Here is a 16493-nt window from a genome sequence, read left to right on the forward strand (position 1 = left end):
AGGGACCTACTTTCAGGTAGACAAGTGAGGTGATCTGACTGGAAGGAAAGATAAAGTTCACTCTTTTGCATGTTTGAATAAAAATAACTTGACCATAAAAACACGTACATTTACGTGAACCTGTAAAGAAGCACACTTGATAGGTGTTTTAGAAAAAATGTGAAAAAATTCTTGTTGTTGCTCGCAGTCAGATTACTTTTAATATTTGTATTCTGCTCCAATGAAGGACTTGTAATGGGATGTTCTGTAAAGGTTTTCGTTCATGTTTTTTATATCTACTGAACAACTGACAATGGACATTCTATTGGCAATATATGTCACAATATAATTACATATATTGTTTAGCTTTAACTTTATTTTATATACAACATATCAAGAAATCAACATACATATATGGTCAAATGATAAAACAAAGATATTCTTGAAATGTTGTCCCAGCATAAACACATATATCCTTGATAAAGACAAAAAAAAGAGATAAATAAAATAACCTATTGTAAGGAAGAATTGATAATAATTTATCATACCACATTTCCAACGTAGGTGGATGTACATCTAACCAAACATGTAAGATTGAAAGGCGTGCAGCATAAAGCATGATACGTAGCAATTTGGCCTTTTGACCAGATAAGGAGCTAACACCAAGAATACACTGTTTTGGATCCATTACCATTTTAACGCTGTTGGGGATTCCACCTCGGGCAAAGAGCCCACTGTATAATCTGACTCCAAAAGACTACACCTTCAGAAGGACCCCGCGCAGATCGTTTGAATTGGAATTACTTTGATGAACAACAGATGACAGACGGTCTAAAAGTATTAACAATTTATTAAGTCAAGCATCAGAACATATAATGCATAGATCTATGGTTTCACAGAACACCATCAAAGATTAAGTATCCCTGGCATCAGACACAAAGTCAGGGCTCAGAATACGTATCTCTCGTCTCGGTGGTTGTGAGCCCTGTTCTAACATTTCCCTCTTTCTTTATCCTCTCCGATGAGGATTTGACCTTGTCCTGCACAGGGACGCATCATCTTCGCACACACACACGCCAGGGTAGAGGCCCCTGTGTGTGTGGAAGTCTTCCTCCTGTGGGAGTTCTGCCAGCTGAGAGAATTCTCAAGGTGTCGGTCCTGCACCCATTTGTTGCTACACAATATTAAATGGACTTATCTGTTTCACAACACAACTTGCGCTTGAAACCTTTGCTCAATGACCACACAACACTATTGCAATTGAGCACATACATACTTCTTATAAGTTCAATGCCTCTATATATTTTAGCATATTTCTACAACGCCAATGGGTATGGAGTGATGGCCATTTGACTAGAGAGTACAGGCTACAGTTATGAATGTTAAAAGGAGCACTGGTCGCAAAGCGGATGGTGGTTTGGTAGATGACATATAGTTTATTGTTAAGATTTTTGGAGGCGGACCTGTAGATTACATCACCACAGTCTAAGATGGGAAGGACTGTTAGAGGGGATAAAGGAGGCTTTGCTACGGTACAGTAACCAATTCTTGATCTGACTTTGGAAAGCAGTGAGTTTATGTGCATGTTAAAGGTGAAAGAACTGTCTAGCCAAATACCCAGGAACTAATAAGAATTCACCAATTGGAGTTCTGATTCATCCAGGGAGCAGTTTGAGGTAAGTGTTTGTTGAAAACCATTAATTTTGTTTTGATCGTGATGAATTTCAATCTTTTGCATGTTTGAATTGAGATAACTTGACAATAAAAACATACATTTGTGTGAACCTTTAAAGAAACATACTTGATAGGTGTTTGAGAATAAATAAATAAATGGTTTTCTTATCGTTGCCTACTTCATCACGTCATCACTCTCTTATTGAGTTTTGCTGCTTTCATAATAAAAGAAGCATATTTTATAGGTGTTTGAGAATAAATACATGTTTTCTTCATCGCTGCCCGCAGTCAGGCTTTGTTTAATAGTAGTATTCTGTTCAAATTGAGGACTTGTAATGGGATGTTATTTAAAATCTGTAAAAATGTAAAACAAAGGGACATTCTAAAGGCAAAATATGTGCAATATGTCACAATATAATAACTAAAGCTGTGCTTTAGGAAATCAACATACACATATTGTCAAATTAAACAACAAAGATACTCTTGGTATGTCGTCCCAGCATAAACACATACAGTATATCCTTGTCAAAGACAAATAAATAGATAAATAAAATAAAATAACTTTTTGTAGGGAAGAATTGATAATAATGTATCATACCACATTGCCAACACGTGGATGTAAATCTAACCAAACATGTAAGGTTGAAAATTAAGTAAGTAGTAATTATTTTGGCATATACGTTATTGCTCCAAATCTGGTCATCTAGCCCTGTTCCCAGCTATGTTTAATATACGTTGTGATCTTATCATTCATAAGAAACTGGTCATATATATACATAAGTCATCACTTATCTTACTGAGTGTTGCCGCTTTCATAATAAAAGAAGCATATCTGATTTTGAATAAATAAATGGTTTCCAAAGGGACATTCTATTGGCCAAATATGTACAATATGTCACAATAAAATGACTCAAGCTGTGTTTGCTGCACAAAACAAATGTACTGAGTAATTGCATGCAGCAACATGTTATCCCTGTTCTGCACACCGCTGTCCTTCTTTATCACTCTCATCCACATACATATTTGTTTTTAATTCCTACACATGACATAATGCAGAATCAACCCCTGTGCTACTGTCGACAAGTCATGCAACATCGCTCAAGCTGATGGCAATGCTCTTTCTTTTCCCACAGGACAGCCTGACAATCCACCAAGACAACTTATCTCTGACTCAACATTATTCCACCCTCTTCATCCAACCTTCAGCTCATCGATGCTTCCCACCATGTCCACCCGACCCACTCAGTCCTACAAGTCCCTGATGAGAGGCATTGGAGAGCTGGACCTCCGTGGCCCCAGTGTTCCCAGTAACCTGGTGCTGATTGGTGACCATGCTTTTCCTTTAGCAATGAACAGCAAAGGCCAGGTCCTGATGGCAGCCTCTCTGTACGGCCGTGGGAGGATTGTGGTCCTGGGTCATGAGAGCTACATGTATGACTTTCCTGCTCTGACAGCGAACGCTCTGACCTGGCTGAGAGGAGATGGATCTAACAACCTGTCTGTGGGGGTCCACAAACACATCAAGGGAGTCGCTGATAACCTCAGCAAATCCAACTTCCAAGTCACAGTTGTTGGGGCCTTCAGTGACAACCGGAAGGTTGGTGTGTACGTGACGGACGCCTACAGCATCGGTGCAGACGTGAAGGACCTGGTGGCTTTTCTGAAAGCTGGAGGAGGAGTGCTGATAGGAGGGCAGGCATGGAACTGGTCTAATGTGCACCCTAAGGAGAACACAATTCTACATTTTCCAGGGAACAAAGTGTCCGCTGTGGCTGGGATCTACTTTACTAAGCATTATGGGAAGAAAGAGATCCTGCCTGTCCCCCCACAGATCCCATACTCCTGGATGGCTTTACGGTAGGTGTATACTCCTCTTCTATTTCAAATGTGGGACTTTTCTGTTGATCTAAAATTTGCTCCATGTGTGGCCCTCATCATTAATACCAAATTATACAGCTCGATCACTGAAGCAATTTACATTGTTTAATTGTCATTTAAAATACATTGCATTGCTTTGTCTAATGAGCAGGTTGTAATATTCCAACCCTTAATCCACGGCAGGAGCATAATACGACACATTTCATTTATTATACATAACCTTTGTAGGTTTACTTACTTAAGAACATTTTACAAGATTTTCTTTGTTGAAATTCTGCTTGATGCAGCAAACAAATCTAGATCATCTCACTGACATTTGTTCCTGTGATTAGGCTAATTCATTGAGCATTTCTTTTCTCATATGTTGCTTCTTTACTCAATGTTGTATAACTTTTAAACTATTTAAAATTGTTTAATATCTTGTCAAGCATTTTGCAACCGTAGCTTTGAAAAGTCCTATATAAATAAAGTTTATTATTACTGAAAAAATTATGTAATAATACTGGTACAGGGCACGAGGATGATGGACGTCTTCTTCTCCTGGTCCACCCGTCAACTTCTGTGTCTCGCTATCTCCCACCTGTTTTCCCTAATACAGGGCCGGTAAGGATTTTGTCGATGACCTAGAGTTCTTACTCCAGGGGGTTTCAGAGTTTGACATCCGCCATGGTATTTTAGCTTCTGAGGCTCTGGTCCACGGCCCGTTAGCATTCCCCATTGGTACCACTGAGGATGGGCGAGCATTCCTGGCAGGAACCTACTATGGGAAGGGACGAGTCATCGTGATCACACATGAATATCCTCTTGTCACAAAAGTGCTGTTTACATTTCTTTATTTGAACAGAAATCGTTCTTTGTAAGTTAAATTGAGCACATAGCAAAAACTCTTTCTAACTCTTTTCATTACAGAAACTGGCTTCATTTTGGAAGAATGCCATCGGTTGGCTGGACCAAGGCCGGAAGGGGGTTGTTGGTGTTGAGCCAAAGCGACAACTTCTCAGCGAGTCAGGGTTAAAGTATGAGGAGACGGAGTTCAGGAAAGACCTGAGTGTATTTGTTTGTAAAGCGTACAGCGATGATCGTGTGGAGGAAATCCAAGACTTTGTGGCAGAAGGAGGCGGCCTGTTGATTGGTGGACATGCCTGGTACTGGGCACAGTCTCGCCATGGGCAAAACCCGATGACGGATTTCTCAGGTATGATAATGCACCACTAAAGTTTTATTCTGTGGTTCCCATTTAGACACCTGGTGATATAGGATTGCTCATCATATCCATGTGATATCGTACTGTACTGACACTTATCAGGCACATGTAAATTCAGCCCCACATAATGCTTTCCACAGCGCTAAATACTATTTATTTTCAGTGTCAAAGTACAGCAGAAATGACAGCGGTGGGGTTCGAAATGGAGAAAGTGAGAAAGTGAGAAAGTCAGTCAGGTTTCGGAGAACACCGATGACACCATGAGGGCAAGTTGGGAATGACAGAACAAGCAAGGGAGCACAGACACACACATATATGAGACCATAGCAAAAAGCACAAAGACCAAAGAGTGGACCAGACACTGAGACTTGACCCGAGACCCAAGTCGGACTGGTCTCAAATTATGCTAAGCTAAATTTGGCTGGGAAAGGTCTCGTTTTACTGCCATGGATCTTGCATCTGTGTGTCAATATGTCCAATATCTGAGTTGATCAGAACAGATCTGATTTACTTTTAGGAATTTGATTCACAGCAACTCTTTTGTTCATTGATAGCACATCATGCTGTCGCCAGTGTAGCTGTTTCTCAGGGTCTGTATTTTGGATTGGGTCTAATTATCTTCCTGGTTTATTCGGATCAGGTCTGTGTAAGTACGTAGGTAGTTTTCCATAGGGGCTATTTGGGACTGGAAACATTTTGGACCCCTAAAGATCTCTGCTCTTCGACACCTCAACTATAACCCTAAGCCTAAGTGATTATTGTGGTTACTTATCAACAGGCTACTGCGTTATACCATACATCTAACACACCTTCATCAAAAATAGAAGAGTATAGACATAAGAGCACTTAGACACCACCTAGGCTATTGTGGAGTTTTTTAAATGTTGGGGGACCAGTAGATCAGGTGATATTTGTTTTAACTGTGTTTCAGGAAACAAGATCCTGAACAAAATGGGCTTGAGCCTGTTGCCGGCAACCATCAGTGAAAGCTCCTACAAGGTCCCTGTGCCTACAGAGGCCAAGAAAGACACCAACCACTTCCTCTCTCTTCTACGTCTCCTTGCTGGTCATTTTCTCCAGGGTGAAAAACTTGAGGAGAAACACTTTAAGAAACTGGGCGTGGATTGCACCAACTACTTGAGAATGAAGGCTTATGGCAGCAGCTCCTACACACAGGTGCTGTCCGTCCTTACTGACATATTGAAGTCCAACGGCATGCCACAGGTGGGTCATGAATGACTTTAGAGTCTATGATTGAATATATAAAGTGTCATGAATTTAGTCCCTTTTTATGGTAAATCTGATATTTAGAGAGAGTCAAACATATCATAAAACATTTGTAATCTCAAAACATTAGTAACAGTATATCGGCCACAACTACCACCAAACTGGTAATAGTAGTAGACCTTAAATGTTTTTCCATGGTTATTTGATTAAGAGGGAAATTAGCTTGAGCAGCGGGGAGAGGGGCGGAGGTACCGTGGGACGGCTCATTTTCTGTAGCCAGAGTAGCATGGTGGAATTAGGATGCTAGCTAACTAGCCCGCTATCTGCTAGCTAGTTTGCTAATTCCTCGATACTTTAAATGCTACACTTGAAAATGAGCCGGGCAAAGTTGTAGTCAACTGCTCGTTTTAGTTGTTACTGCAAAATCTCACCTCTGTCTGTTTAGTCTGTTGAGTTTGTACAGAAGTTAGCCGGCTACATACGCTACCTATCGCACCTTCATCAACTCTACACTAGAATCACATTATTCACACTGACACTGACATTATTTGGTGATGGTCTGAATTCCCAGCCTCCACCTCCCAGTACAATAAATCTGGGCATGCCAGTCTGTCTGACATTAGCATCCACACTCCTGTCTCCCTTATATTCACCCTCAAACAAACACAGCCTCTCCCGCCTAATTTCAAAGGACTCAGATATGAATTTAGAGAGCTGTTGAGAGGCAATTGAAATGCTCCCAATCTTGGATCTTGCACCTTTAAACATACTGTACTTTTCACATTCAAAAGTGTTTTGCAACTACGAATGCCCTTTGTTGTCATCACTAAGCTAGGCCTATTCATTCATATTGTTGCCCTCACTGGAAACTTGTTGGCTATCAACCAATCAGGTTGTGTTTTAAGATTACTCATGTTCACTTTATTTCAAGGTGAGTGAGAAGAACCCTGTGAAGACACCCAAAGACCATCTACTTATCAATTTAGGGGCAACGGTATATCGGGTGTCCCCAGATCCTGATGCCCTTCTGCCCTTCCTCAAGCCTTTGATGCCAACAGTGGGAAACCAAAGGATCATGATTAATGCTAACACAGCAGGTCAGAACTCACTGTTGTGAAAAAATGTGTTAAGTGATTGTGAGATCAACATGCCGACCTGTAATTTGTCTCTGTACAATTTAATATGTTTCAGTAGTGTGTGTGTGTGTGTGTGTGTGTGTGTGTGTGGGTGGTATTACATTGCATTCACATGAAGGCCGCTAAATTTCTCTTGTGACCTTTTTGCTAACCTTTGTGTGTGCCAGGAGAGGAGACTTGGATCAGTACAGGCCTGTACCTCTTTCCTGGTATGAGGACTGAGATGATCGTACCAGCAAACCTTGCCAACAAGAACTGGAAGGTACGGTACACAATTTGATACTGCGCTTGTTGTGTTTTTGTCAGTGTTCTGTTAATTTATACCTCTAAGTCAGGTCTGTTTTGTCAATAAAGCCCCAAATCATAAACGTATCTTGTACATTTCACCTCTATTAATATAATTTTATGCCTCAATTTATTCATGCTATTCTGGCTTGTTTTATATCCATTGACTTACATGCATCTCCTACAAAATCTAACTTTTCTTGCTGTTTTTTCAAGAAGTAACACATATCCATGTCTCCCTCAGATCCAGGTCGGTTGTCAAACAGACTACCTGAATGCCGAAGAGTTGAGGAGAGCACCTCATGTTCATGAGCAATTTCCTGTTACCTCAGAGAAGGTGCAGGTGTGCAACCTGTGGGGGGGACTTATCTACCTGTTGGCTCCACCCAACACAAAGGTGGAGGGGGCAGAGGTCATAGTGCAGATGGCTGTACCTGCTCCTTATTACAAGTCAGGTGAGTGTGTGTCACTGTCTGTTCATGCTCCACAAAGGACTGTAAGGAAAATCTAGATCACATCGTGCAGCAGTATGAACATTTGCTGCCTGAAAAGAAAGTTTCTGGTCTAGTTTACTTCTTCTTCTTTTTTTCTTTCAATAACCTGTTAGGGGCCCAGAGGGCTGTTGAGCACTTGTTGACTGACTCAACTCAGTTTACACTTTTCTTTTTCAGGTAGCTTTCAACAAATCATGTTTTATTATTTGAATAAGTTATGTGAATTTGATTTCATTAAATTTGTATTTTTAAAAAGGGACAATGTACATTAATCAGCATTCAAACAAATGGAAATGTTAAACCCGAGTATGTATTGGTTTCGTGTTCAGGGACACGAATGGACCATTTTTATTATAGAACTTTTTTACCAGGTGACATTATACAACAAAACGAAAGTTAAGTTGAGGCAACAAAACCGTCACGGACGCAGTGCCGAGTGCCCGTCTCGTGGTTGAAAGTCCTGTGTTTGTTTTTTGGACCCATCAACCTCCTCTTCTGCCCACCGTATGTGGTCTTTCTTGATATTTAATACAACTACACATTATCTCCAATGACTTAATAAACACAACCCCACTGCTTTACTTCTTTTATGAGTATGTTGTATTCATGTAAACCCATTGAGTAAAAAAAGCAATGTTTTCTTTGAAACATGCAGTTGTTGGCATGAGGACGTCATGCTGTATTTACAGTCTGCCTACAATGGTGCTTTTGACAAAAAATACTATAATTCAAAGCTTTGTTTTGATTGCACTCCAACCTCGTCCCTTTGTTTGTTTCAGGCGTGACGACAGCAGCTCATTGGTCGTGGCTGCGCAAATCTCCTTCACCGTGGGCAGAGCTGGAGTTTGACAACATCATCCTCACTGTGCCAACAGACGTTGTTCGAGACCTGGAGGGCCTTAAGGGGGTGGAAGCACTTTGGAATGACATCATGAAAGGCGTCGCAGATCTGTCTGTCATACCGCACAGATTTACCCGCAAAGAACGCATTGTAGCAGATGTGCAGATCTCGGCTGGTAAGTGTGTTTTGCCGTCGCATACTCACATGTTCAATCAAAGGATGTCTTCGCAGCATGTGCTGTAAAATAAGTATGGTGTTTGCATTATTTAAATTCTTAAAACTGCTTAAAAATAAATACAATTTAAACAAAAAAATTCTTCTGTCTTAGTCCCAGATCTACGGTGGTCGAGTAGTGTCGTATGAAAGCGAGGGACACAGCGACAACGCAACACAAGTTAGCAACGGCAGACTATTAGTCGGTGTGTTTGGGATGAGCCAGGCCTGTGCAGAATCATTGGTCGTTGCGCAATACATACTGGTTAGTTTTGTGTTGGAATGGATCCCGACTCTGATGTCATGCACACATGGGGCAACTATAACCCCACGAGATCAAAGCGACCACAGTTTTTACAGCCAGGCGCCGCAGCAAATATCTAGTAATTTAATATTAACATGAGTTCACTGAATTTTGTATCTGTGTTTGCTTAGCAATGTTGTTATCACAATATTTTCAAAAACCCCACCAATTATCGTCCAAAGCAGCCCATATTTCATCGACCCGCCCGACGCTATGTTTCCCAGCCCAAACGTAATCAAAAGTAGCCAAATAGGGCGGAAACCAGCTCTGCGTACGACTCCGGAGACCATGTCCCGAAGACAATCTCTATTAATTGCTATTGAAAAGTCAAACACGTGTTTGTGTTTCTAACGTCTCTCCGTCCAGGTTGGATGCACGCAGGGTATCCTATAATGATGAACTCATCTATCGCAGCTGAGCTGGTCAAACCAGGTGAGGCAAGGACCAAAGGCCTGTGGGGAGAAATTCATGAACTGGGACACAACCAACAGAGAAGCTGCTGGGAGTTCCCACCACACACCACAGAGAGCACATGCAACCTGTGGTCAGTGTATGTGCATGAAGAGGTGCTGGGGCTCAACAGGGCAGAGGTGGAATAAAACACTTTTATCTTGGACACACATTTTATTTGTATTTTCTGTGATCACATTTTCATAACCGGACATCTCAGTCCGGTTATTTCCCCTTGGTTAACATCTTGATTTTATGGTTCCTTCAACGTAGGTCCATTCATCTCTGACCTTAACAAATCGGAAGAAATCTGTTGACAAGTTTGTTGAAGAGGGCAAGAAGCTCAGCGACTGGAACTTGTGGGTAGCTCTGGAGACATACATGCAGGTGAAAGAGAATTGCTGTGTTTTAAATTCCGTAGAGAAGCTATGCTTGGGTCCCCATTTATCCAGCATCGAAACCCAGGAAATGCAAGTAAGGCTTTAAGTCTGTAGTCACGCCGCTGCCCCTATGAGGCTGTAGATGGAATAGAAAATGTAACTGTTTTGGTGAGTAATGGGGAGATAATTTTGGGTTAAAGAAAATGCAAGTTTAGTTTGACAACTTCACCAATTCGCAGCGGTTTACCCTCTGTACTGTGCACAATACTCCTCAGTATTACCTGCACCTCATCAAGCTCAGGTGACCTTTACCAGTTTTTGGTGTAATGTGTCAGCTTCAGCTGCACTTTGTCGGCCTGAGCAGTTGTTAGTTTTATGGCTGAATTTAGTTGCGTATGAGATATTGTTTACATTGTTTGCATGTTCATGTCAATATGCTTAAAGTACAGTTGATCGCACAATCTTGTCATATAGGAACACTTTTCATGTCAACGTTTAGATTTTAATTATAAATGGTAAACTGATTTAATTCAAATGTAAACTGGTAGTAAGGCTGACCGTTGAACATCTCGTTAAGATCTCTGTCAAAAGGGTCTTCAACTCCCATCTTCAGATCCTACAGTTAAATCTCGGCTGGATAGAGTGCTGCACATTGAAAAGCCATAATTATAATGTAGTTATTATTGATAAAAGTTATAACTCATCCTCTAGGGGTTCATGAATGTCTTTACCAAATATCATCGCTATCCATCCGATAAATGTTGAGATATTTCCCTCTGAACTATCTTGATGGATTGATGGACTGAGTGACATTACAGCCCCGTTGTCGTGCGGCTAAAATAGCCTCTCAGGTCTTCACTGCAGTTCATTTGTTAACTCGCTCATAAACTTTCATTCTGCCACCAACCCACTGTGTTTTCCCTCAACCTCTGTCTCCTTCCATGCAGCTCCAGGAACAGTTTGGCTGGGATGCCTTTAAGAAGGTGTTTGCTGCCTACCACAAGATGACCGACTTTCCCAGTGACAACGAGGGAAAGATGAACCTGTATGCTGTGACTTTCTCCCAGACTGTGGAGAGGAACCTGTGTGAATTCTTTAGGGCCTGGAGCTGGCCCATAAACACAGCTACCGAGGAGAAACTCTCCGAGCTGGATCCCTGGTACGACCACCCCATGGTCGAGTATGAGGCGCCACTTAACTGAACTGACACATCAGTGAGGTGTTACGTGTCATCATATGAAAGAGTCGCTGCCAATCTTTCAGACTGCAGCTGATTAAAATTGCAGATAGGTGGGTGGTGGTTTGTAAATGGGAATACATTTCTATAACTGGGCTTATTTTTTAATATTGTATTACACAAAAGAATAGTAATACTCTTTATAACCAACTAAAAAGATTCACATTACAGGTCTAGGTCTGTTCATGAAGGCTCTAAAGATGGTGATTCCCTCAGAATGTGCAGCTAAAATCCAGTGGCGGCCCTTGCATTTTATACCTGGGCCTTCACTGCTGTCCTGCAGCTGAAACACAGCTACGGTTATTATTTGTTTTGTGTCAAAATATAGCCAACACCTATCGATAGAGTGCGTCTCCTCTCTGCTGAGGAGGCACCTGTGTGTGCTTTGGGGCGGCGGAAGGGCTCACGGCAGCTCCCGCTGCTCGTTCACAACAGTGCAGAATGGACGTGCTTTAACGTCAGAGTCTAAACACTACAAAAGTCTCCAATAACACTACAAAAGTCTCCAATAACACTACAAAAGTCTCCAATAACACTAAAAAAGTCACTAGATTTGTCACTAGTAGCTTTCGACAAAAAAAGTCGCCATGAGGGTTTGGAAAGTCGCCAGATTTAGTGAGAGAGTCGCCAAGTTGGTAACACTGGCACCGACTAAATATGTCCCCAGAGCAACATTGGACATAACAATGGTTCCTATCACATATTAAACCAAACAAAAATCCATCTTCATGCAAATAATAATATATAAACAAGCATATTAAAGCTACTGCAAAAACAAACGCATTTAACTTACCAGAGCTGCTGTTCACTATTTAGCTGCTGTTCCTCCTTTCTTTGTTAATTAAGAGTTTAATCTCACAGTTGTTCAGTACATCCGTGCGTTTTAGTTCCAGTAAGAAGTCCTTCTCGATTCATGGACACCAGTGAAGACAGTCGAGCCTCCCCAGTTGTATTTCTTGAATACGTTTTAATGCGTCTGAGGGCTGAAAATGTCCGCTCCACAGATGCAGCAGATATTGGGATTGTCACGCTAGCCCACTGACCAATCACGTATGGCTGGGCCAGCTAGCAGCTCTGGCACATCAAAGAATACGCCCAACATGTCAAACTAAAGATCTGATTGGTTGAAGACTATGACAATCAACAATATCGTCCCCATTCACTTAAACTGCAAAGGGATTCACTTGCGAGTCTGCCTCTCTTCTTGCCTAGAGACACAGAGGTGAAATCTGATTGGATGAAAGCTCTACTTAAAACAAGCTGCACTAGAAGCAGAGCAACTGAGGAAGACAGTAGCTGTGCAATGAGAAAATAAGATAATGGGAAAAACACTTTTATAAATTATAATACGTGTAGTGTATTTCAGAAAAATTATTAAATTATAAAATAGCTATAACTTTGTGATTCTGTTTAGGCCAGCAGAGAAGGCTTTGCAGGCCCTGTCGGCCCAACATTGCTAAAATCAGTATAATACTGCTGGTTGGGCTGTAAAATCAAAACTATGAACTGAAACACTCACAGCAGAGTTGTTCCCTTTGGGTTCATCACTATGATCGACTCCCTTCACATTCCACACATTCTAAATATATTAATGTTGCTTAAACCAGCAATAAATGTTTTTCTGAAATCATAATAACATCAGGAGAAGCATAAGTAAAAAGGCATATTCTAATTTAAAAGTACAATTTCTTTCAGAGTCATATTACTTTTAATAGTTTTACAGATATATTTCTTGTGATTCAGTAAGTTTTTTCATTGATCATTTGCTCTCAAGGTGTTTAAAGTTACTCTATATATATACTTGAACATAAATGCCTGTAATTGCTTCTTGGGTTCTTGGGTGCTATTTTCATTAAACCTGAAGGGTTGGTTCATCTTTTTGACAAGACACAAAATTAATTTCTGTCATTCATTTAATCAAACAATATATTCATGTAAATGACAGTTAGTGATTCAGGCTGTGTTCCTAAGACACACTTGCTATGTTTTTCCTTTGCTGTCAATAAAAAAGACAAATAAACAGTCATTGTGTCCCTCTATTTATTTGTATTCATCTATTTGTGGTTGAATGAGAAGAATAATAAGGAATGTATTAGTCTTAAGGCTGTTAAATATTAACATGCACCATAGCGGGAACAGTGTGAAATGATCTTTTACGTCATCCTTTATTATCTCTTACGCCCTGCAGTTGTTGTAAAACAGCTCCCCTACTGGCTGATCGGAGAACTGCTGGAGGAATTCTCCCAGTTCATCCAGTGAGAGCTTCTCCACCCAGTTGTCCTCCGTGTTCCTCGCTGTGGCAGCGCCACTCTGAACGGGTCTGCCGTTGTTGTCCACGCAGCAGTAGGCGTTCCACAGGTAGTCTGGGATGTTGACGCGCTTCACATTGTTCTTCACAATCCAGTTGTCTGCAGAGGGAACGGCGCCAACCAGCACGAAGGCCTTGGAGCACTTGTCCCGGAAAAGTTCAGTGAGCTTGGACTCGTGGATCCTCCAGGCGTTCTGGTTCATTTTGGGGTTCTGAGGAACCACGTTGGTGAGGGTGAAAGTGGCATTGCGGCTCGGGACTGTAAGAGAGAGGAGTGGAGGATTACAGGAAGTTACGCAAGAAATAAAGTTATGTATTGTAAAGGTGGCTTGATAGCATGCAGAGGAAGAGAGAGAAAGACCAAGATGTGTCTAGTAGCTTCATTATTGTCATTCTACCAGGTTCACCCAAAATATTCTCTAAACTTGTTAAATTATAAACTGGAGGCACAATTAGTGAATAAGGTCAAAATCCAAGGCTACAGCAGCTGCAATCTTCAAGATAATGGTTGTTTGTATCCATTCTAATTAATTAATTAAAGAATGTGATAAACTGCCACAACAATCATCACTTTCTTATTGATTGTTGCTGCTTTTACATTTGTGTGAACCTTTAAAGAAGCATATATGTGTTTCAGGATAAATAAATGGTTTTCTTGTCGTTGCCAGAATATTGTGATCAGTGGACATGACCACATAATGAAAATGAGTTCCAAATTGTTTTTGGCACATCTGGCTTGTTGCAGAAGACGATTCATCATATGTACAAGTTATTTGCATACATATTAGTTTTTTATTCCCACGTATGAAAATGTGTTTTAGCACGTGTAATCATTCCAATTAATGAATCAAGTTAATCAAACGCAGCCTTGGGGGGAACCGGTGTTGATGGTCCAGGAGGCTGATACCTGTTTTCCCAGCGTCACGTGTTGCTTCCTATCAGACAGGAAATCTGTGATCCACTTGCAGGTGAAGTCGGGCACGTGCAGCTGAGAGAGCTTGTTATGCAACAGACACGGGATGATGGTGTTGAAAGCAGAGCTGAAGTCCACTAACAGGATCCTGGCGTAGGTTCCTGGAGAGTCCAGATGCTGGAGGTCGAAATGAAGGGCCATGTTGACTGCGTCGTCTACAGACCTGTTGGCTCTGTAGACGAACTGCAGGGGTTGCGTGTGTGTGTATGTGTGGGTATGGGTGTGTATGGGTGTGTGCGTGTGTGTGTGTGTGTTAGTGAAAGAGGATGAAACAAGAAAAGGGAGGGGTAGTTTCACTCAAAGCAAGGCAGAAACCTCACTGCAGCAGTGGAATACGGAAACCGTTAACTTATGTAATGGTAATATATATATATTAGTATCATGGAACAGTAAAGGCAGGCCCTGCAGACACAGGTCAGCGCATAAAACCTAGTTCCTGTTTTCTTTAACCATCCAGACACTGCTTCTTAGACAGACAGTTTGAAACAGGAACCTTGTTTTCACAAATAACTCACTTGAGACTTGTCTGCATGAATAAATCCAGAATCAGACAGCTTGTGTGTGTTCAAGATTTTGGGCGTAAACCTCTATGTAGATATTGATGTTGAATGTTGAACTCCGTGGTAGATTCCAGCACAGACACTGACTGTGTGACTGTGGTGAAGTCTCCCCTCGCAAGCGAATAAACAGACAAAGACAACTTTGACTCTTTTTTGACTTTATTGATTTGTGAATGACAAACACTTATCACGCAGAACTCAGTACAGATAGTCACAGTTATAACAATACAGTAACTTACTTAAGCAAAACACAAATAAGATAATAAACACAATGACCTAAATCTCAGCCAGACACCCTAAATAAGCCTTACAATGAGATAACTTCTAGTGGTGATACTTTTAGTGGCCGATGGTCCTTCGAGTTCCTCGGTTGAATCCAGTATCTCGAGCTCCGTGCCGCGCCATAAATTCTCTCTGTGGTGGAGAATTTCTTCGGCTCAGTAAGGGAATTCTCGTCCTTACGGCTGGCACAAAGTCGACTTGGTTAGAAGGAGAATCTGTCCTTCTCTTTCTCTGAAGAATCCATTTCCTTCACTTCTGCAGGCAAATTGTCCTTCTCCTTTAAGGATGCGGAACAAAAACAAAACAAACAGTCTCTCTATGTCCAGCGAATGTAAAACTGACCTAGGTTTCTTTTAAAAACAGAAACGTTGTGTCCTTGCCTCCTTACTTGCGATTTGAATCGCATGGATTGGCAAAGAGTTGAGGGTGCTCAGGTGTTTTGTAGTTTGGTGGCAGAGCCACAGGGGTCCTGGGGTGTCTGTGGCCCTCGTCCAATTAGATGGTAATGTTGATGTTTTATGGCTTTTCACATCTAAGGCCATGTGAGCTTGCTCTTATCACCTACTGCAATCAGGCTGCAGATTGCTCTGCAACATAAGCAGGCCAGATCTCTTTGTTTCAAAGCACATGGTCAGAAGCACATGGTCCCATCAGTAACAAGTATAGTTTGATTTACTTATGTTCAGGCAGGGTCAAAACCGGGAGATCGGTCAATCAGGCAAACAATTCAAAAAAAGGGCAGGCAGAGAATCCAAGGTCGAAAACAGGCAGACAGGTTCGGAACAGACAGATCAGATATTGAAAGGAGGATAACGCCGGAGAGCTTGGCAGCAACACACAAGACAATCTGACAGAGGGAAATTGCTGCAGGTGAGTTGGGCGTGGAAGACTAGGTGAGGGGAACGAGTTATGATAGAGTGTGAGTGACAGGACCTGAAACACCAGGAGTTAGATAATCAGACAGGCAGGATGAGAACAATCAAAGATCAAGTGAAATTTGTGACAAAGACACGCTATCTAGAAGCATCAAACAAAGTGTGTGTGAGTGTGTGTGTGTGTGTGTGTGTG

The 16493-nt window shown here is 41.5% G+C and overlaps 2 protein-coding genes across 3 annotated transcripts; one reads left to right on the forward strand and one right to left on the reverse strand.

Annotated features, from left to right (window-relative positions):
• Positions 1–1535: 1535 nt before the first annotated feature.
• On the forward strand, positions 1536–13324 carry LOC306701071 (TRPM8 channel-associated factor homolog). Of its 2 annotated transcripts, none has more exons than XM_079166305.1 (12): positions 1536–1655; positions 2787–3510; positions 4130–4346; positions 4441–4726; positions 5667–5959; positions 6894–7059; positions 7266–7360; positions 7628–7838; positions 8657–8893; positions 9602–9825; positions 9959–10072; positions 11013–13324. In XM_079166305.1, exons 2-12 carry the CDS (start codon positions 2867–2869, stop codon positions 11265–11267), a joined length of 2742 nt encoding a protein of 913 aa, XP_079022431.1. In that variant the 5' UTR covers positions 1536–1655; positions 2787–2866; the 3' UTR covers positions 11268–13324. The 2 variants fall into 2 exon arrangements, with proteins under 2 accessions (XP_079022431.1, XP_079022432.1); XM_079166306.1 differs by having other exon boundaries at positions 8753–8893.
• A 3-nt stretch (positions 13325–13327) lies between these two features.
• On the reverse strand, positions 13328–14626 carry LOC306701075 (uncharacterized protein). Its single transcript, XM_079166310.1, has 2 exons — positions 14518–14626; positions 13328–13869 (listed from the first exon to the last, which is right to left on the reverse strand). The coding sequence occupies exon 2, from the start codon at positions 13811–13813 to the stop codon at positions 13478–13480; it is 336 nt and encodes a 111-aa protein (XP_079022436.1). The 5' UTR covers positions 13814–13869; positions 14518–14626; the 3' UTR covers positions 13328–13477.
• Between the last annotated feature and the right edge of the window lie 1867 nt (positions 14627–16493).

The sequence above is a fragment of the Pholis gunnellus genome (genome assembly GCF_910591455.1).
Source record: "Pholis gunnellus genome assembly, chromosome: 9".
NCBI lineage: Eukaryota > Metazoa > Chordata > Actinopteri > Perciformes > Pholidae > Pholis > Pholis gunnellus.

What these genes read in the sequence shown, in the direction of transcription:
- LOC306701071 (XM_079166305.1), top strand. Translation starts at nt 2,867, where the DNA reads ATGCTTCCCACCATGTCCACCCGACCCACTCAGTCCTACAAGTCCCTG. An exon ending in TACTCCTGGATGGCTTTACG is followed by an intron (nt 3,511 to 4,129) that starts GTAGGTGTATAC and finishes TCCCTAATACAG; the next exon opens with GGCCGGTAAGGATTTTGTCG. An exon ending in TGCTCCTTATTACAAGTCAG is followed by an intron (nt 7,839 to 8,656) that starts GTGAGTGTGTGT and finishes TGTTTGTTTCAG; the next exon opens with GCGTGACGACAGCAGCTCAT.
- LOC306701075 (XM_079166310.1), bottom strand. Translation starts at nt 13,813, where the DNA reads ATGAACCAGAACGCCTGGAGGATCCACGAGTCCAAGCTCACTGAACTT.